The sequence below is a fragment of the Malus domestica genome, chromosome 10, assembly GCF_042453785.1.
Source record: "Malus domestica chromosome 10, GDT2T_hap1".
NCBI classification, from domain to species: domain Eukaryota; kingdom Viridiplantae; phylum Streptophyta; class Magnoliopsida; order Rosales; family Rosaceae; genus Malus; species Malus domestica.
Genome location: NC_091670.1, coordinates 36,912,097 through 36,933,281, shown reverse-complemented (window position 1 = coordinate 36,933,281; position 21,185 = coordinate 36,912,097). Strand labels below are relative to the sequence as shown.

The window sequence follows — 21,185 nt, the reverse complement described above, 5'->3', positions numbered from 1 at the left end:
AAGAGCAACTCCACCCATAGAGTCTTTCCCCCTGGCAATCCACTATTGAATTCACCTTTTTAAACAGTAACTGCCTTTAATGAATAGTAACTGCCATTAATGAACAGTAATTGCCATTTGCATCTCCACCCTTGGAGCCCTCCCCCCTGGCAATAGACAATAAAATATTAGTTTTTTTTGTTTGTTTAAATAATACAAAATAAAATTATTTGTAATTTCGGATAAAATTTTTTAAATCGTTCTCGTTGCGCCACGTGTCATTTTATAAAAAAAAACAATTATTTAGCGATGGATTTCGATAAGATTTTTATCCAATGTTATCGTGCCTGTCACAGCCCGTCCCGGAATTTTTAATTCCGAGGACGTGAAATTACAAAAACGCCCTTAAACGGGATTAAGGTGCGTAATTTTGGTGTTTGTTTTACCTAAAATTTCTAAGCTATTGTTGTGTTGGACTTTAGGTAGGGTCCTATACCCTAATTTCCTCCCCATTTTCCGTAACCTTTCCTTTTCTCTCTTCTTCTTCCATTTCAGATCTCTCTCTCTCACCCTCTCGAACACACGGCAACCACCAAGACCACCACAAAAACACCCTAAACTTCCACCAACGACGGATTTAAGAGTGTCATCGTACTCCTGAAGACCATACGATCACGATGATACCCATTTCAAGTAAGTTTCACTTCGAAAACCCTAGTTTCTAAAGTTGCCGTGAATGTGTACTGTTCATGAGCTTTGAATTGGTTGTGTTTTAGGCCAAACCAAGCTCATAGTGAGCTTTAGGATGTCCCAAGGAAGCTCGGAGTGCTTCGTTGGAAGTTTTTGGACGTAAGAACACGGAGATCGACAAGTTCAAAGTTTGGCCGGAGCTTTCGAGGCGTTTTCCGGCGAATCCCCGGCGAGTTAGGAGTCGAGGTAGGTATCAATCTCTTCGTCTCGTCAAGTACTACAACTTTCATTTTTGTTTCACTCAATTTCGTTGAGTATTGAAGAAGTTATACTCATTTGAAAAATACCCAGTTTCCGGCGACCTCCGAGGCTTTCGAGGCAGTTTCCGGCCAAACCACGGCTAAATAGGTGTTGTGCAAGGTACCATTCTCTTTGTCTCTTCAAGGGCTACAACTTTCGTTTTTGAATCACTTGATTTCGTTGAGAAATGACAAAGTTATGGCAATTTGAAAAACTGCCCAGAAAACGGCCGCCGGAAAAACCAGTCCGGCGACCCAAGGAAGAAGAAGGTGCTACAGTAAAAATAAAAAATAAAAATAAAATTATTTTAAAAATATGTCGACGTCCGTGACGTCGAGTAGATCACTATGGTATATTCATATACCTAAATTGAACACCGTATGAGAAAGTTATTGAGGATTGTTGGTTAGGTGTTCAAATAACGTTTTATAATTTTCACATTTAGGTGAAAATGTGAATTGACGATCCGACCGTTGGATCGTCACCAAACTTTGATACGTTGTAATACGTAATATTTGAGGATTATTGGAACTTACGGATTGGGAATCCGAGTTACGGATCTTCCGGAATTGGAATTGTAAGTCCATAATATAAAATGTTAACCGTCACTTAGTTTTGGAAATTGACGGAGATCCGACCGTTGGATGGTAATGAAATTTTAGGATGTTGTCCTAGAGGTATAATGTGGACCTCTGGAAGTTATGGATTAAAATCTGAGTGGTGGATCTTCCGGATCAATCTACGTAGTGACGTATTTTATATAAGTTATATATTCTATCGATATGAATTCTGAGGTTGGAATTGATTATTGTTTTAGGCGCCGATCGTCATGACGCCTTGGCGTATTGTGCTAGGGAGTTGTAGGGCGAACTCCAGGTGAGTGGGCAGTTTTGTTTTCCGTATATATATATATATACTTGACGTTTCCCAGAAATTGAAAATGCATGAAATTATGCTTTAAATGAAAATGCATAAAAGTATATGAAAAGTATATAGAAATGTGAGTTGAAATGCCATGCATGAATTAATATATGATGCATATGTATGAATTGGTGCGGTGGACGCACATGTAAGAATTGATTTATGATGCATATGTATGAATTGGTGCGGTGGACGCACAGGTAAGAATTGATTTATGATGCATATGTATGAAATGGTGCGGTGGACGCACAGGTGAGTATTTAATTACTGTTATGATGATGATGATATATATTGAGCTCAAATCCTGCACCATGGTTTAGTGCTTATAGTATTCACCGCATCGCACGCTCGCCTTGGATCCAAGTAGATGCTAGTCGTACAGTCCACGCGGAGTGGGTACGACAGGCCAGTCGCGAGAGTGTTAGTGAGATTCCGACTGGTGGGTGACCTTAGATTATGTGCACAGATGATTTATGAGAAGCACTAGAGCGTAACTTGTGTGCAGAAGGCCGGACGGGTCACAGAGGTGACTCCGGTAGAGTGATAGTGATAGATTTTGAGCTCTAGGTTCAACCGTACAGGGCTATTAGAGGGCCTCCGGTTGATTACTTTCTTGCACCTGATATGATTATTGTTGATGCATCCATACTTAACTGTTGAATTAGACATGGCATGGCATGATTGATAAAGAAAAAATGTTGAGTTAATGAATTAAAGTATTGAGAATATATATGTATATTTATATTTTACATTTCTGGGAAAATATACAGGTTTTACAGAGAGGGGTTACAACGTTTTGAAAAATGTTTGGATTTGGAAAAGAATTGTTTTACTGACCCACTGAATTTTGGTTTTGCGCCCCTCCAGGTTCAGGAATCACAAAGGTGTGGTGACTACGAGGAATACAGCGGGGTTCTGACAGATTGGACAAAATTAGGACTCACCTTCGGGTGTATCAACTTATAAATTGTATCTTAAAGCTTCCGTACTGTGCAAATGGTTACGTCACTCTCACGTGACGGCCAGCATGCCCTCCTTCGGGACGGGGTGTGTCAGTTGGTATCAGAGCATGGTTGCAATCTTGGACATTTTGAGAAGTTCTAGTGAATTCTGTCAGAACTACACTGTCTTGTAGCAAGCCACTTAGTTAGAGGAATTTAGTCTCCCTAATATAGTGGTTTAGGGAAAACTATTATTATGGTGATTCAGTCTATTATAAAAAGGGACATTTTAAGACGGGTTATGAGTCGAATTTGAATCACCTTATGAAATGATGAACCTGAGGGAGCGAAGTAACGGTTTAACCATTTGGAAAAGATGTTTCAGATTATGCAAGTCAAAGGAATCTTCCTTCTGACAGGGGGTCGAGACGACTACCTGGTTTTGGGTATGAATTTGTATCCTGGTGGAAACAGGAGTATGATTTGTTGTCATCGGAGGAACAACCGATTTAAAATTGTTTAAGGAAAAGTTTATCCCTCTGGCATTTATTGATGGTAGTAAACAAGAGTTTACAAATATGAGACAAGGAAGGTGATGATCGAGGGATATTATAGAAAGTTTTCAGACTTGCCTCGTTCCATCCAGATATTGTTGTGAATTTGGTGGAGGTGTTATGTTGTTTTAGGCTGGGTGACAAAAGGAAGTGGTATTTTTGGGTGACCCCTATCCATGGTATTTCTTACCAGGAGTATATGAGATGTTGTTGAGCCTTGAGGACTCTGAGAATATGATCAGCGAGAGTAAAGATGAATAAGAAAAGAATGGGAATTAGATGAAAGAACGATAAAGTTAATGATTCGTCATATCAAGAATATCGAAAGACTCAGAGCTTCAAAAGAAGTGAAGCTAGAGTTAATTTTTCCAGTTGAGGTTTTAATGTCGCTGGTCAGAGTAAAAGTGATGGATATACTGGTAATCCCAGATATTTGAGACAAGGTGTCTCGAGTAAAGGAAATGTACTTTGTGCAGCAGGTACAAAAATTAACACTTTGGGAAGTGTGAAATTAATGAATGTGTTTATGTGAACAGAGGGGACACAGAATTGTGAATCGTCCCTAGAATCAGTTGTACTCAATAATTTTCCATGATATCATAGTGTCGATTCAGCAGAGTTATGGACTTAGTAGTTTGGTCGGATTGACCGTGAGTACAGAGAGATTTGATGAGTTATATGTTCAGCTGTACAGACCATGAGAAATTAGTGAGTTATAGGCTCGGCCGTACCGACCACGCGAAGTGGATCCGGCCGACGTATTATTAAGATAAGAGTTGAATCAACCGTATTGGTCATTCTAGTTGACTTCGGCTGATATATTTCTTATTATGTATGTTATTACCTAGAAAGTAGTAAATAAATGTAGTTGAGACGAGTGTATGTATTTTGCATTGAGTAACAAAATAGTAATGTTATATCTTTGAGAGTGGTTGCCTACTTATCGAGACAACGATGATTTATCAGTATTGCGGGCTGCAGACCGTAATATTAATAACTCATTCGTGGATTCGTTAAGCAAGCAACCTGGTAGATTATTTTATGTTAGTATTGTACTTATTTAGAATGCTTAATAATAATAGAATATATATTGTGTCGGTTAAATTATTTCCATTAGATTGGTTGGTTATAATTGTGACTAAATGGATTGTTACGGGAAACCAGTCACTTTCCATCGATCTGGATGACCAGAGATTACTTTTGTAAGTATGCAAAGTGGATTGAGTCAGGCCGTTATTTACGCTGTGAGAGCAAAGAGATTGTTTTTGAAAGGCTGTCAAAAATATTAGCTCATGTGGTGCTAAATGATGTTGTTTGGAGTAGTGTGAATAATGTCAAAAGGGGTTAGACTTTCTTGATGTCTTCCCTGAAAGTATACCTGGATTGCCTTCGGGCAGAGATATGAGGTTCACTATTGAATTGTTGCCAGGTATAAATCTATGTTAAAGATTGGTTCAGGATGAGTTAAGGGAATTGGAAATTCAGTTGAAAGAATTGGTTGATAAAAGTTTCATTCAACCTAGTACAACACTTTTGAGGAGCACCAGTTTGTTGGTGAGAAAGAAAATGGACTTAGAGATTGTTCATTGATTATAGACAATGGAGTCGGGTAACGATTAAGAACCGTTATCCATGGTAATGTACTGATGTTTATTTAACCAGCTCAGAAGTAATTGCGAAGATTCAAAGATTGAATTGAGATCTGGTTACTACCAATTGAATATTATAAGTGACGTTGATCATAAGATGGTTTTCTGGACTCGTTATAGTCTTTATGAAGTTTGGTGATGCTATATGGATACTCATGCTATTTTATGAGTTATTGGATGAAGTATTCCAATAATGCCTTGATAAATAGATATCATTTTCATTGAAGATATTCTGGCATATTCTGAGCCAGAGCAGAGCATGTAAACGTATTAAGTCGGTGGAACAAAGATTGGAAGAATGTCGGTTGTATGCTAAGTAGCAAATGCTAAAGTTAGATGAATCAGGTGGCATTCTGAGATTTGTTATATATTCTTAAGGTATTCAAGTGAATCCTTAAAAGATAGCAGAAATTGAGAATTTGGAACAACCACGAGTCGTAATTGAGATTTGGAATTTCTTAGCTTACCAGGCTATCTTGGATGGTTGTGAAAGATTTTTCAGTCATTGCTTTGTCATTGACGAGACTGTTGAGAAAAGAGGTCATGTATGAGTGGGAAGGAAATTGTGAGCAAAGGATTCAACAACTGAAGTATTTCCTCACTCATGCACGTATTTTGGTATTCCCAGAGAATAGTGGTAATCATAAATTTTTAGTGATGTTTCTTGAATGGTATTGGAGGCATGTTGATGCAAATGTTAGGGTGATTGCATACGTTCCACGATGAATGGAATCTCATAAGATGAATTACCCTACTGGTGATTTGGAAGTCACGATTACCATTCTTGCTGTGAAGTTATGGAGACATTATATTTTAGTAGGAATGCAAGATTTTTTTTACGAATCCAAAAAGTCTTCAATATCCATTACTTGGAAGGATTTTGATATGAGGCAGCGAAAGTGAATTGTATTGCTTAATGAACATGATTGTACGATCAGGGTGATCGTAAAGTTTGTTCTAGTTGAAGCACTTGGTGAGAAGACTACAGTAAGATTAATATCTGGCACGTTGCCAAGAGTATCATCTTGTGGATTGAAAACCAACGGAAGAAAAATTAAGAATGGAAGATCGAGAAGAAGTTATACTTGTTAAGTAACAAGTTAGTACATTTACTCCAGTGTTGAGTAACAACCTTTCCCAGACAGTGCAACACTACTTATTTGTTTTATGGAAAAGAGAATTAGATTACGGAACTGCTAAGTTTCTTAAGTATGTTGGTTGTGCAGTTTCCGAAGTAACGCCATAAGGACCATGAAATGTGTCATGTGAGTCGGTTTTTGATGACTTGTGAATGGAACGTTTCTGGGTAGAGAAAGATTCGATCAAGAAAGAGTTTTAGTAGACCCTGAGACTATGGATGAGTCTCCTCAAAGTATTAAGGTGATTAAGTTAACCTGAAGTAACCATGAATGGCAAAAGAGATCAACAGATGGATATGCCACTAATCGAGTGTGTAAGGTAAATGGTTTGATATTTTTGGAAATTTCACCATGAAAAGAAATAGCAAGATTTGGAAAGGAAGACAAGATAAGTCTTAGACACATCAGATCGTTTTGATCACTAAAGGAATCGATGAAGTTGCATACAAGTTTGTGATGCCTTCAGAATTGGCTAAGGCACATAATGTATTTTGTGTTCGATGCGTTGTCACTAGGTGGCAGATTTGTCGCATAAGATTCTGGTTCAACCTTTGGAGATTAATCCGGATTCGACTTGATGAGGAACCAGTGACTATACTGGATTGGAAAGATAAGACTCTGAGGAATAAGATCGTGAGCTTGGTAAAAGTATTGTGGATGAACCATTCAGCAGAAGAAGCTACTTGGGAGACAAAAGAACGGATGAGAGATATGTATCCGAGGCTATTTTTTTAGTATTGAGAGTTTGGTTGGTGGCTGGAATTTCGGGGACGAAATTCTATAAGGAGGGGAGATTGTCACAGCCCGTCCCGGAATTTTTAATTCCGAGGACGTGAAATTACAAAAACGCCCTTAAACGGGATTAAGGTGCGTAATTTTGGTGTTTGTTTTACCTAAAATTTCTAAGCTATTGTTGTGTTGGACTTTAGGTAGGGTCCTATACCCTAATTTCCTCCCCATTTTCCGTAACCTTTCCTTTTCTCTCTTCTTCTTCCATTTCAGATCTCTCTCTCTCACCCTCTCGAACACACGGCAACCACCAAGACCACCACAAAAACACCCTAAACTTCCACCAACGACGGATTTAAGAGTGCCATCGTACTCCTGAAGACCATACGATCACGATGATACCCATTTCAAGTAAGTTTCACTTCGAAAACCCTAGTTTCTAAAGTTGCCGTGAATGTGTACTGTTCATGAGCTTTGAATTGGTTGTGTTTTAGGCCAAACCAAGCTCATAGTGAGCTTTAGGATGTCCCAAGGAAGCTCGGAGTGCTTCGTTGGAAGTTTTTGGACGTAAGAACACGGAGATCGACAAGTTCAAAGTTTGGCCGGAGCTTTCGAGGCGTTTTCCGGCGAATCCCCGGCGAGTTAGGAGTCGAGGTAGGTATCAATCTCTTCGTCTCGTCAAGTACTACAACTTTCATTTTTGTTTCACTCAATTTCGTTGAGTATTGAAGAAGTTATACTCATTTGAAAAATACCCAGTTTCCGGCGACCTCCGAGGCTTTCGAGGCAGTTTCCGGCCAAACAACGGCTAACTAGGTGTTGTGCAAGGTACCATTCTCTTTGTCTCTTCAAGGGCTACAACTTTCGTTTTTGAATCACTTGATTTCGTTGAGAAATGACAAAGTTATGGCAATTTGAAAAACTGCCCAGAAAACGGCCGCCGGAAAAACCAGTCCGGCGACCCAAGGAAGAAGAAGGTGCTACAGTAAAAATAAAAAATAAAAATAAAATTATTTTAAAAATATGTCGACGTCCGTGACGTCGAGTAGATCACTATGGTATATTCATATACCTAAATTGAACACCGTATGAGAAAGTTATTGAGGATTGTTGGTTAGGTGTTCAAATAACGTTTTATAATTTTCACATTTAGGTGAAAATGTGAATTGACGATCCGACCGTTGGATCGTCACCAAACTTTGATACGTTGTAATACGTAATATTTGAGGATTATTGGAACTTACGGATTGGGAATCCGAGTTACGGATCTTCCGGAATTGGAATTGTAAGTCCATAATATAAAATGTTAACCGTCACTTAGTTTTGGAAATTGACGGAGATCCGACCGTTGGATGGTAATGAAATTTTAGGATGTTGTCCTAGAGGTATAATGTGGACCTCTGGAAGTTATGGATTAAAATCTGAGTGGTGGATCTTCCGGATCAATCTACGTAGTGACGTATTTTATATAAGTTATATATTCTATCGATATGAATTCTGAGGTTGGAATTGATTATTGTTTTAGGCGCCGATCGTCATGACGCCTTGGCGTATTGTGCTAGGGAGTTGTAGGGCGAACTCCAGGTGAGTGGGCAGTTTTGTTTTCCGTATATATATATATATACTTGACGTTTCCCAGAAATTGAAAATGCATGAAATTATGCTTTAAATGAAAATGCATAAAAGTATATGAAAAGTATATAGAAATGTGAGTTGAAATGCCATGCATGAATTAATATATGATGCATATGTATGAATTGGTGCGGTGGACGCACATGTAAGAATTGATTTATGATGCATATGTATGAATTGGTGCGGTGGACGCACAGGTAAGAATTGATTTATGATGCATATGTATGAAATGGTGCGGTGGACGCACAGGTGAGTATTTAATTACTGTTATGATGATGATGATATATATTGAGCTCAAATCCTGCACCATGGTTTAGTGCTTATAGTATTCACCGCATCGCACGCTCGCCTTGGATCCAAGTAGATGCTAGTCGTACAGTCCACGCGGAGTGGGTACGACAGGCCAGTCGCGAGAGTGTTAGTGAGATTCCGACTGGTGGGTGACCTTAGATTATGTGCACAGATGATTTATGAGAAGCACTAGAGCGTAACTTGTGTGCAGAAGGCCGGACGGGTCACAGAGGTGACTCCGGTAGAGTGATAGTGATAGATTTTGAGCTCTAGGTTCAACCGTACAGGGCTATTAGAGGGCCTCCGGTTGATTACTTTCTTGCACCTGATATGATTATTGTTGATGCATCCATACTTAACTGTTGAATTAGACATGGCATGGCATGATTGATAAAGAAAAAATGTTGAGTTAATGAATTAAAGTATTGAGAATATATATGTATATTTATATTTTACATTTCTGGGAAAATATACAGGTTTTACAGAGAGGGGTTACAACGTTTTGAAAAATGTTTGGATTTGGAAAATAATTGTTTTACTGACCCACTGAATTTTGGTTTTGCGCCCCTCCAGGTTCAGGAATCACAAAGGTGTGGTGACTACGAGGAATACAGCGGGGTTCTGACAGATTGGACAAAATTAGGACTCACCTTCGGGTGTATCAACTTATAAATTGTATCTTAAAGCTTCCGTACTGTGCAAATGGTTACGTCACTCTCACGTGACGGCCAGCATGCCCTCCTTCGGGACGGGGTGTGTCAGTGCCACGTGTCGTTATCTTTTGAGAATCTTTGACGATAGATTTTGATCAGATTTTAACTTGTGGAACAAAAATTGGATTGAAACTTTGAGAGAAATATAAGAATTTGATTGAAAGTAGTTGAGAAAATATGAAATTGTGGTGTAAGGTAGATGGAGAAGAAGTCGTATTTATAGAAAAGTAAAAACAATTTTTTACAAATTTTTTTTTCAGATTTTTTACAATTTTTTCGGATTTTTTCCATTTTTTTTTAATTTTTTTTTCAAATAATTAATTTATGCCGTTGGATTTAAAAAAAATTGAATTCCAACACTCCAGATTGTGCCACGTGTCACAACGGTAACTTTTCTTAATTTTAAAACTATTTTTTCTTTATTTATAAAGCATATTAATATCGACCGTTGATCTCAGATCGAACGGTTGATATTAAATAAGATTTTTTTTATTTTTTTTACCGTTGAGATCCAACGGTCCAAATGAAGGAGCTGTTGAGATCGAACAGATCGTGGGAAGCCACATGGCTTCCCAACGGTAACTGTGACATTCTGAAAAGTCGTCTGCTTTTCTGAAAAGCTGTCGTGCGACGCGCCCCCACGCGCGAGTGGGGTGCACGCGCCTGACAGAAAAAAATAAAAAATGGGCTTGGAGCTCGGGCTCCGGGGCTGTCACAAATTGACAGGCCCCCTGCTCGGGCCTTCTCCACGAGCTCGGGTTCTTCATGGCTGGAGCAACTTGACAGGCCCTCGGGCCTTTTCTTCTCCCCTGTCCCCCGGCCTATTTACAAGGCTGGAACTGCTCTAATGGCAGGGAGGCAGGGGGCAAAGTGGTAAGGACGCGCGAGTTATTTATTTTTATTTTTTTTAACAAACGATATTACGATATTATCTAAACGAAGAGAGAATAAGTGAATTTAACCTTACTAACAATAATTTAATTAAAATTCATCTTTAACAAGAATAAATCTTAGACCTCTTATTTACTAGTGAAGAAGAATATCACTAGACCGTAGTACTAAATGACAGACGCACATGTTATTAAAGACTTTTGGTTCAAATTTAACGTTTGAGGTCTTTTTTATTAGTTTTCTTAACAAAAAACTATTCTCCTTAACCTTCAATACGCTTTGGATTTAGAGCGCTATTCATTCCAATCCAATCTTCTGTAGGACCAACAAGATTGCTACCACAAGAAAAATTACGAACATGAAATTAAACAAAGCAACATAGGAAAAAATAAATTAAACAATAATGTTTTGGGTGTTGCATTTTCTGTCATTTTGTCAATTGACAATGTGAGTCTGTAACATGCGATTCATGATAAACACGGTTCACAATACTTTTGCTAGTTTAAAATCCGCAACGTGTTTCAGCGTTTGATTCTGAGGATGACAAAGTTGAAAGAGAAGCCAGTCAGAATTAAGTAAATGGAAGGGGGAAAAAAAAAGTATGCTGAAAACACGACTCGCGAAAGGAAGGGTACAGAAGCAACTGTTACCTGGCTTTTTTATGTCCGGAGACGGGAGGATCTTCAAAACCAGCAAGCCTCCTCTTCTGGATGGACTGTCCAGAGATAAAAAGAATAGGGATCAGAAATGTAGATCCAAAGGAGATGTGGAATTCAATAGACCTCCTTTTCTTTACTTTTCATGTTAAAAAATGAATCGGGTATATCCATCAAATTCATTAACACAGCTCGTACAAGGTTAGATGACCAACTATCTCCGGTGCTAAAAATAGGATCATGGAATCCGGCTGTCAAGTTCTTACCCAATCTTTTTGTTCCTTCAACTGCTCAGTTGTCAAGCCATGAGCGGTATTCTTGTTCATACCAGCATCGCCATTGTTGTCCTTGTGACGGTTTCTGTGTTTCTTGTGATCTGTATCCTTGTCTCTGTGCTTTTTATGCTTCCTCTCCTTTTTATCAACCTCACTTTTTGACTTCCCCGAGGTACGGATCCCCTTCTCTGCCTGTTAAAACCATTCAAAAATGGCTTTATATATCAGAATTTACACGACCAAACAAACCCTCTACCCCCCTTGAAAAAGAAAATGACTGACCAAACTAAGCAAACACGTATGTAGGAAATGACTTACAGAAGGCAATTTAACACGAGTTGTTTCCCTTAATGGAAAAGCTTCATGAAGTATACCCAAATCAAAAGGATGTATATGTCCACTTTTTTCTCTCGTACAAAGGTTTTTCTGAACAAGCTGATCTAATTCCATCCCTTCCCCCTTCCTGATTGATGTGTCTCCCACCACATTATGTAGATAATGAGTCTCTGATATTGACAAGGGCAGTGATCTCTTGCAAAAGAATTCATGATGATGACAAAGCTTATACTGATTTATGAGATCAGCAGCACCGCCAAGTTCCCGAGGCCCTGATAATCATTTAACATTTAAGAAAGCACCTAGATTGCTATGATAATTTACTTTGCAAATCAAAATCATATAATTCAGAGAACAAGAACACACTAAAAACCATATCATTTGCAGAACAAGAAAACACTAAAACCCAAAGGTTGCTAGATTTAAAAGTTGCCAACAAGCACACCGATCAAACTCTAGAACTGCAAAGAGTTTAAACTACTACATGTCAAAACACAGATGAAGAAACTAATTGCGGATGAAGCATTTGCTTCTTTACAAAGTACCCGAAAATCATTCATAATGGTAAGAAAGAGAAATTCTAAGCCAGCTATTTACCAGTGATATCTGTGTAAACGAGAAGGGATTTGTTATTGGCACTTCAAAATTCTCATTTTGCACTCCAAACTTTCTATATTTAGAAAGAAAAATACACTTGCGAGGAGTGCAAAATGAAATTTGTGGAGTGCAAATAACAATTCCAAAACGAGAATTCACAAATACAAAAAATTCCATCACAAAAAGATTAGTCCATGACACAGACTCAAGTACCATGAATCTGCACAGAGATGGTTTCCCGCACAACAATTAGAAAAAAATTATCTAGAAAAAAGAAAGAAAACAAGCGAAATCTTAGTGGGTATGTGTGTGCATGTTTTACACTGAAATATTAATTGTGCGTGCGCGGATGTGGGTGCGTGTGTGTGCGCACGCGCATGTGCAAAGGAACTAGGAAACACGAAAATTGTTAAATGCAAGTGAACAGCATTCTAAATCTCGAATATCTTTTATAAGAGAATTATTTCTCAAATTGGGAATCAAAATTAGAGACACTTATTTTATATTTGTGTCTACAAATGTATGAATCATTATATACAAATTATTGAACAGAAATTGCTGTAAGAGAATTAGCATGTAGTTTTTATATGTTTGAGTGGTGACCATCTCAGGACTCTCCCAAGTGACCATTTCAGGATCAAATGGGTTGAAGAAAGCTCTGATTGCTATATCACTGCGTTTAAACTTCACGTTCTACTCTTCAGACGTGAAGCTCTGAATAGTGAATACATATACACTAAGTGCAAACAAGTCCTCCACATGAATAACAAAAAAAATACATATAATAGACAGTCTAAAGACTCTAAACCCTTCAGCATGCAGAAAATGCACCGCATACGGAGACCAATACAAGCTCTACCACAATGTGAAGTGAGAAATTATTATCCAAGACATCATGTTGAGAAAACATGGTTTAAAATATATCTGCGCCAATGGGTATGCCAAAGATATAACATTTGTGCATCCAAAAGACAACATAAACACCACACGAACACAAACATGGTTTAAAAGTTAAAACTTGGAACAAAACTTATCATCTCTGTGTGAAAAATCAGATATCATGCCTCAATAATATAACCTCTTCAAAGCAATCAAACACATAAGTAGCGGAAACAATCGATAAACTTAAAACCTCTCATTGTCTAAGCTTCTTCTTACCACTTCCAAACCTCTTGGCTTCAAGATCCATCTGTTTAGTGACACAGACACATCAAAGTTCCAGTCAACTTCCTCTACCAAGTCCCAAAATTTAACCAAAAAGAATGTAAATTCAGCAGCTATCAAGCTTTTATCCGAGGCCTGTCGATCGAATACACCGAACGAAACACGAAACCAATGCGTAAAACGCAAAACCCACAAATCAAATTCTTCAAAAATCAAGCAAAACAATGTCAATGTTTCATCCTGAAGCCAATGAATTATATCTGAAGAAATCGAGCAAAACCCAATACATATGTTACCAAGAAAAAAATAAATTAAAAAAAAACAAATAAATCTAAAGGAACCAAAACTTCAAAACAAAAAAAATCACGTCGCATGCTTCTTGTGAAACAAAAAATAAATTAACAAACACAAATTACTGCTTGATTGGAGTTCAATATGTTCTTGTGCAACATTATGGCAGTCGTAAATCGAAGTTTCCAGCAGAGAGAGAGACCTGAAAACGACGCGTCGTGGAGAAACAGCAAACGGTGGAGAAATGACCGTTGGAGATCGGCGGTGCGGGGGCGCTGATCGCCGGCAATCGTTGATTAGGGACAGAGAGGGAAAGTTATATTAGGTTTGGTGTTTTGACCGACGAAAACCTGTTGAGATATTGGGCCGCTGCGGTACATGGGCTTATTATTTACTTCTTGGGCTAAAAGCCCATAAGATTATATTATTTTTGGACACAAACTTCAAATCCGATAAATTTCAATATCCAAAAGGATTAGTTTTTGCATACAAAAAGGGATGTATTCAATTGATAATTTGAGAGACTTTAATGAATTTATAAATTCATGGATTTTATAGAGTTTAATTGATTTATAGAGATTATATATAAAATAACAGTCATGACTAAGTCATTTACATCAGCTTGGGACAACTCAAAAGCTTTGGTAATTAAAACGACTTTAATCGGAATAAAATTGAAAGGTTTATTTCAGAAATTAAAACTGCATTTTTGAAGGCTAAACGATCTTTTTCGTCCTTAAACACGAAGGGCTTATGGTACCATTAGCCTTGCGATTCTCTTCAAAATTGACATATTATACGCTCAATTCTAACATCAGAATATTTCTTGTTGGCTTTTCTATTGTCATATCAATTGAATTTGATATTTTCCAACTTTAATTTTTCTTTGTAAGAATTTGAAATGTTTTATTTTATTTTTCTTTATTTGTCAAAATTGACCTATATCTTGTCTTACATCACTTACTCATTCTCCAAAACAAAAATTAGATCAAATATTACAAATAATAAGTTACTCCATATAATCTACCACCATTTAATTTAAAAGAAAACTAATGAAAATGGCTTGAAAATTTTGAGTTTTAACGATAAGAACAAAATAAAGGGTAAAGTGAATAGTACCATAATTGACTTTTTAGTGTAAAAATATGATTTTTTTCGTTAAAGTGAACAGTGAAAAGCTCCCTTAATTTAATGGTTTTCAGCTACACGATCAAGGGACCACCCTCCCAAGAGTCACGAAGAAAGATGAGGGTTGGTCAAAGGCCTACTCATTTTTATTTTTATCTCACTAATATGTTTTTTTTTTAGTATATCCATATTTTTACATTAAGGGAAATGAGAAGTTAGGCTAAACTACACAATGGACAGCTTAATTTGGTATCGAATTCACCATCCACAGGATTCAAACCTAAGACCTCTCACTTCTAAACGAAGAGAAATATCACTAGACTGTAGTACTGAATAACCACTAATATGTTGCTAACCCTTAATTATCCCTTCATAATACAAATCTCTAAGCAACAAATTGTGGCATATTTGAAACTAAACACTCATTCGCTACTCTTTGATCAAACGACTTAAACTCCATCCTACAGCTCTAATCTTCCCTCATACACAAGTTTTTTTTTAAGAAACAATATTATATACGCTAAAGAGAGGTGGAACTAGCTGAACATCACAATGGGCTACTAGCAATAATGTGGTTCTTTAACGAAAATCAAATTTAAAAAATCTCACTTATAAACAAAAATAAAGAGAATTGTTATTGACACTCCAAAAATCTCATTCTACACTCCAAACTTTCTATATTTGGAAAGAAAAATACACTTGTGAATAATGTAGAATAAGATTTTTGGAGTGCCAACAACACTTCCCAAAATAAATACTACTAAACCATAGTACTAAGTGACAACCCTCTTACACAATTTCTTCTCGGATGAGGATTCTCTCCCTTTCTAATATCTCTCAACTTCCCTCCCCTCCTATTTGAACAGTTATGGTTTAGCCATGTCAACATCTTATATTGATTTTTTTTTATAAAGACAATAAGATAAAAAATAATATGTGAGAGGAGAGTATGGAAAGAGATGAGAATAGAAGGGGAGTGAATCCTACTCTTTTCTTCTCCATCCTTAAGCTACCGTTTGGTACGTGAGACGAGACGGAACGGAGTGGGACAAATCGTTTCGTCCCATGTTTGGTCCCCCTAAAACGGATGGAACGCGATGTTCCATGGGACAAATTTTGGGTGAATTTTCGTTCTGTCTTACCCACTGGAATGACTCGTTCCACATATGTGGAACACAAAATTATAACCTCTCCATCTCCTTCTTCTTCCTCCTTGTTTCCATCCGAGGGCATCTTTATTCCCTCTCTGTTTCGTCTCATCCTGTCCCGTCCCGTCTGCATACCAAATGATACTTAAAATCGCAGGCATCAATTTGTTGGTCCCACTTAACTTCACGTGCAAACCTTTCCCTCCAATGAAAAACGAAACCGTAGGCCCCACATATTAAGAAAACCAATTACCATTGCCCACGTGTAAACGAGAAAAGTGGACCTTGTTTTCACTTCTCTTCCTTCGACTGTCGGCAAGTTCTCTCTCTGCTCAGCGATATCAAGACACGTGTCACGTTCCCATTCGTAAAAAATCTCCCATGTATTTTCCCCGCATGGGTTCGAACGAAAAACCACACTAATATAAACCCCCCACACGACACCCTCTAAGTGTCGGCAGAAAACAGCGCATTAATTCATGCCGTCGAAAGATATTTTCCAGAGAAAATCCCGCGCCGGCTGAGACATTTTCCCGGAAAATTTCAGCCGAATTTCCCAACGGAAAAATGATGAAGCGGAGGTCCAATGGGAAAGGCAGAGCGGGGGATAGCCGTGATAATATGGCGCAGTCCTCGACGTCGAGGGACGAGGAAGTTGCGTGGGAAATGAGGCCCGGAGGAATGCTGGTCCAGAAAAGAGGAGAGAAATCCGACGCTCCGGCTCCGAATTTGTGTCTCCGGATTTCATTCGGCGCTCTCCGTTACGAGATGTCGGCCAGCGCTCAGTCCACATTCGGTAAAAATGACCTTGATCTAACGTTTCGTATTCTTTGTTTTGTTTTTTGCTTTCTGATTCTATCTGGCTCCCAAGAAAATGGAGGAAAATTATGAATTATTGTCTCATTCTCTCGCAACAAAACACATTACATAACGTTATTGTCGTCGAATTCCGAGTCAATCACTCAGTGTTATGCTTTGAATTTGTCAACATAGTTGTGAGTGATTGACATGTAATAACGACACCATGACACCACATTACGTATAACATGGAGGGAAAGTTGATTAGATGCAATGTCCGTGGTGGAGCATTACTGTGATGGTTCTTTGACCTAATTGTTATGCTTAATTGACTTTAGAATACCGACACAATAGCATCCCACTTCATAGGTTATTATGATTAGAATACTCTACTTGCAATGTTGGTGGCGGAGGGTGGTGGCGAACCGTGAGGGTATAATGGTAAATTGACGAGGGAGTTGACTGAAACCAAACTCTACAGGGGAGTTGAAGAAGGCTCTTACGGCGAAGGCAGGGCTACAGCCTGGCGAGCAGAGGCTGCTATTCAGAGGAAAAGAGCGAGAAAACGGCGAGTACTTGGACATGTGCGGAGTCAAAGATCGTTCAAAAGTCGTACTGATGGAGGACCCAACGGGCATCGAGAGGAGGGCCGTTGAGATGCGTAGGAATGCCAGGATCCAGACCGCACATCGCGCCATACTGAACGTGTCCATGGAGGTTGACAAGCTCGCGGAGCAGGTGAGCAAAACGCAAACTTCCACTTCGTCACTTGATCCCTGTTCACTTTTGTTGTTTTTGTAATGCGTGTGTTTTATGTTGGATTGTTTTTTGGTGGGACAAAAATCGTATGGAGTAAGGTCAGCCGTTGGAGTGGAGTGTGATGATTCGGTCAAAAGTGGGTGAGACAGCTGGGTTTGGAGTGTAGAATCTTGACCATCAAGTTTGGGTTTAATGGGGTCCTTAGGCTTGATGATTCAGTTACACGGCGTACCGACTTGTGTTTTAGGCTAATTGAAAAATATCTTCATCTAAACATAATTGCTTTGTAAGGGTCTCGGAGTAGAAAACTTACATGCAACTAATGCGTTAATGGAGTAGTAGTTTAACCTATTAACAAAATGACATGAGAAAATTAAAGCCTAGAAATAATCACGATAAACTTGAAATACCATCTTATTAGTGTGTTGGTCTCACAATTTCATATAAGTTTCTCTCCGTTAAGTAGTGATTTGAAAACACGATAGTCATTAAGTGGTGATTTGGTGAATGCCCAGTTGAAACTGTGAGTGAACCTCTGGTTGGTGCGGTTGTTGAATCATGTAATTGACTTGGTAAATATGGTTTGGAAGTTCGGATCACATTACAAGCTTTAGATCATAATTAGGGATTGTAAGCCAATTGTTTTGGTGTTTAAGCTTCTTACAAGTATAAGGTTTTGATTTTGATGTGCATTTCCTAGTGATATATAATTATAAATCAGTTGAACTACTGTCCATTGTATTGGGGTATGTTTGCTTGAACCTTATAAGTTACTCATTTACCAGAAATACCAAGGTTTACATTCATTAGATTCCGTTCGTGGGATGTGAGAAAACTAATCGATTGGTTTCTCACGTCCCTTAACTTGGAATCTAGAAGTTTTTCTTATATTGCATATCTCTAAGGATTCATATATTGGATTGTCTATAGTGTTCTGGAGTATTGGATACTCTGAACTTTTTAACAGTTCGATCTTTGATCAAACCATAAAAATTAAGATCTAACGACTGAAAATTTCAAATATATTCTAGAGCACCATAGATGTTTTCTCCCATGCATGCATACGTTTAACCATGAAAAATTGTTAGATAATCAACCATATGAATATTAATTAATTAATTTTCGCTTTCACAGGTCTCGGCAATTGAAAATTCCATATCAAATGGTGTCAAAGTACCAGAACTTCAGATAACCACACCAATTGAGATGCTAATGAGACAAGCAATCAAGCTGGACAAAATTTCTGCAGAAGGAGATGCTTCTGCTCAAAAGAATTTGCAGGTAATAATATATCTTCAGCGATCATATATTCAAGGCTTTAACTGCAGACGTTGGTTAGGTCAGTTGGCCAGGCAGTGTGTCGACTCGTTGTAGTAGTTTATAAAGGCTTTAATCCAAAACGGAACTCTAATTCGAAGTTGCTTTTTCCAGGGCAAGAGGGTGCAGAAATGTGTTGAAAGTCTGGATGTGCTGAAGATATCAAATGCAAAGGTAAAGCCTGTTGTTGTGACAACCAAGTGGGAGACTTTCGACCCTCCTCCAACCACAGCTAAATGGGAGTTTTTCGATTAAACTTTCACGATCACCGTCACTCTTTTCTTCATCTTCTTCGCTCATTCGTTTTATGTAATTAGCTCGGGATCGGAGCGCAGTCACGAGTGAGCTGTCTGTACTTATAGCTTCTTCTTCCATATGAACATCGCCAATAAGCGTTGGTAATGATCAGTCACATATATATATGGTTTAGATAAATGCAGTTTTGTTGCAGCTAGAGGTGGGTTCAGTTCAGTTTTTTGTCAAAACCGAAACCGAACTAAAACTTCTGTTCAGTTAGGTTCGGTTCAATTTTTTTTTTCGTTTTTTCGATTTGATTTTGTTCGGTTCAGTTTTGGTACGGTTTCAGTTTTTATTTTATTTTATAAAACTTGATCTATTTTAATATGGAATTTGGAAAAGAGGCTTTGCATTAGTAGACTAATATTAAGAAAATGGGGAAAGTGGAAAACTCTTCCAAAAGCAAACAAATAAAGAAGCTCTTCCAATGAAATATCCTCCATAATTGAATCAAGTATGCTTCACTACTACAAAAGGACCCTATAGTGTCAGTTGTTGCGTCGGTTTAATATCATATAGTGGCGCACAAGAGAGTTGCGACACCCACTGAATATGACGTCGGATTTAGAAAGTCTGCGTCGCTTCTATATGCGACACGCATACTTAATGTCGCTTATAACCGACACACGTTTTAATAATTTTAAATACTGGCGTCGCTTTTAATAAAACAGTGTCGCTTTTAAGCGACATTAAGTATGCGTGTCGCATATAGAAGCGACACTAATTGATTTTTTTATATATTTTAAATCCTACGTCGGTTCTGAGCGACATATATTTTATTTTTTTAAATATTTTGAAACCCAGTGTCGGTTGTAAGCGACAGATTGATCGTCTTTATATTCACTCACCCGTGTTCATCTTTTCCTCTTGCATTTATCTCATTCTCACGGTTCACAAACCTTCTCTCTCTCACCTTCCGAGTTCTTCCAAGTTCATTCTTCACATTCCGAGTTCTTCCAAGTTCATTCTTCACAAAGGTAAATTTTTCTTGCTTGTAGTATTTTTATTTTCTCCTCTTATGTTTAATATTTTGATACAATTTATTGTTGTAGGGAATTTATTTGAGCTGGTTGAGTATATAAAGAATTGATCGACGACGGAATTCTTCTATAATTCAGGTTTCTATCACTAAATTCTTTAATTTTTAAATTGTATAATACACAAGTTTATTTATTTAAAAATTGTAATTTAAGTAGTTAGATAAATTTCTATTATTTTTGTTAAATTACTTCATATTTAGGCGAAATAATTAATTTTGTCACTTGAATTGTTATGAGAAAATAGAATGAATATTATCTATAAGCATTTATGTTAAATTAACAACATTAAATATAACTTAAACTTATAATATTGAGTAATTTAAGAATATATTATGTTAAATTAATTTTTTTTTCACTCTAATTGTTATTTTAATTTGTTGTTATTTTGATAATTTTTTGTTGTTATTTACTAGAATGGATTAGATGAGAATAATTTGAATTGTTATGAGAAAATGGAATGAATATTATTTATATGCATTTATGTTAAATTAACAATATTAAATATAACATAAACTTATAATATTGAGTAATGTAAGAATATATTATGTTAAATTAATTTTGTTCGCACTTTAATTGTTACTTTAATTTGTTGTTATTTTGATAATTTTTTGTTGTTATTTACTAGAATGGATTAGATGAGAATAATTTGAATTGTTATGAGAAAATGGAATGAATAATAATTATAAGCATTTATGTTAAATTAACAATCTTAAATATAACATAAAATTCTAATATTTAGTTATATAAGAATATATTATATTAAATTAATTTTTTTTTGCAATTTGAATTGTTATGAGAAAATGGAATGAATAATATTTATAAGCATTTATGTTAAATTAACAATATTAAATATAACATAAACTTATAATATTTAGTAATGTAAAAATATATTATGTTAAATTAAATTTTTTTTTTTGCAATTTGAATGGTTATGAGAAAATGAAATGAAT

At 37.1% G+C, this 21,185-nt stretch overlaps 2 protein-coding genes and 2 long non-coding RNA genes across 7 annotated transcripts; 3 read left to right on the top strand and 1 right to left on the bottom strand.

Moving 5' to 3' along the window:
* The first annotated feature begins 488 nt into the window (after positions 1-488).
* LOC139188399 (uncharacterized) lies at positions 489-5,933 on the top strand. Its single transcript, XR_011571808.1, has 5 exons — positions 489-672; positions 756-915; positions 1,021-1,089; positions 1,787-1,845; positions 2,758-5,933. It is a non-coding gene; the product is annotated as an uncharacterized lncRNA (long non-coding RNA).
* A 968-nt stretch (positions 5,934-6,901) lies between these two features.
* On the top strand, positions 6,902-9,714 carry LOC139188398 (uncharacterized). The gene is made up of 6 exons (XR_011571807.1): positions 6,902-7,040; positions 7,176-7,313; positions 7,397-7,556; positions 7,662-7,730; positions 8,428-8,486; positions 9,399-9,714. It is a non-coding gene; the product is annotated as an uncharacterized lncRNA (long non-coding RNA).
* Positions 9,715-10,808: 1,094 nt separating this feature from the next.
* On the bottom strand, positions 10,809-14,092 carry LOC103435033 (probable mediator of RNA polymerase II transcription subunit 19b). Of its 4 annotated transcripts, none has more exons than XM_070805718.1 (6): positions 13,951-14,092; positions 13,452-13,592; positions 11,679-11,968; positions 11,352-11,552; positions 11,080-11,144; positions 10,809-10,963 (listed from the first exon to the last, which is right to left on the bottom strand). In XM_070805718.1, exons 2-6 carry the CDS (start codon positions 13,480-13,482, stop codon positions 10,951-10,953), a joined length of 600 nt encoding a protein of 199 aa, XP_070661819.1. In that variant the 5' UTR covers positions 13,483-13,592; positions 13,951-14,092; the 3' UTR covers positions 10,809-10,950. The 4 variants fall into 4 exon arrangements, with proteins under 4 accessions (XP_070661819.1, XP_070661821.1, XP_070661818.1 ...); XM_070805720.1 differs by having other exon boundaries at positions 13,452-13,482; positions 13,951-14,080; XM_070805717.1 differs by having other exon boundaries at positions 13,452-13,660; positions 13,951-14,069.
* A 2,348-nt stretch (positions 14,093-16,440) lies between these two features.
* LOC103435034 (BAG family molecular chaperone regulator 3-like) lies at positions 16,441-19,352 on the top strand. Its single transcript, XM_008373432.4, has 4 exons — positions 16,441-16,820; positions 17,304-17,560; positions 18,716-18,862; positions 19,013-19,352. The coding sequence occupies exons 1-4, from the start codon at positions 16,592-16,594 to the stop codon at positions 19,151-19,153; spliced, it is 774 nt and encodes a 257-aa protein (XP_008371654.1). The 5' UTR covers positions 16,441-16,591; the 3' UTR covers positions 19,154-19,352.
* The last annotated feature ends 1,833 nt before the right edge of the window (positions 19,353-21,185 follow it).

Bases quoted from the DNA above. Each gene is read 5' to 3' on its own strand.
- LOC103435034 (XM_008373432.4), top strand. From the start codon at position 16,592: ATGATGAAGCGGAGGTCCAATGGGAAAGGCAGAGCGGGGGATAGCCGT. The intron at 17,561-18,715 runs GTGAGCAAAACG...TCGCTTTCACAG, and splicing joins TTGACAAGCTCGCGGAGCAG to GTCTCGGCAATTGAAAATTC. The intron at 18,863-19,012 runs GTAATAATATAT...TGCTTTTTCCAG, and splicing joins CTGCTCAAAAGAATTTGCAG to GGCAAGAGGGTGCAGAAATG.
- LOC103435033 (XM_070805718.1), bottom strand. From the start codon at position 13,482: ATGGATCTTGAAGCCAAGAGGTTTGGAAGTG. The intron at 11,969-13,451 runs GTAAGAAGAAGC...AATGATTATCAG, and splicing joins AGCCAAGAGGTTTGGAAGTG to GGCCTCGGGAACTTGGCGGT. The intron at 11,553-11,678 runs GTAAGTCATTTC...TGGTTTTAACAG, and splicing joins CTCGTGTTAAATTGCCTTCT to GCAGAGAAGGGGATCCGTAC.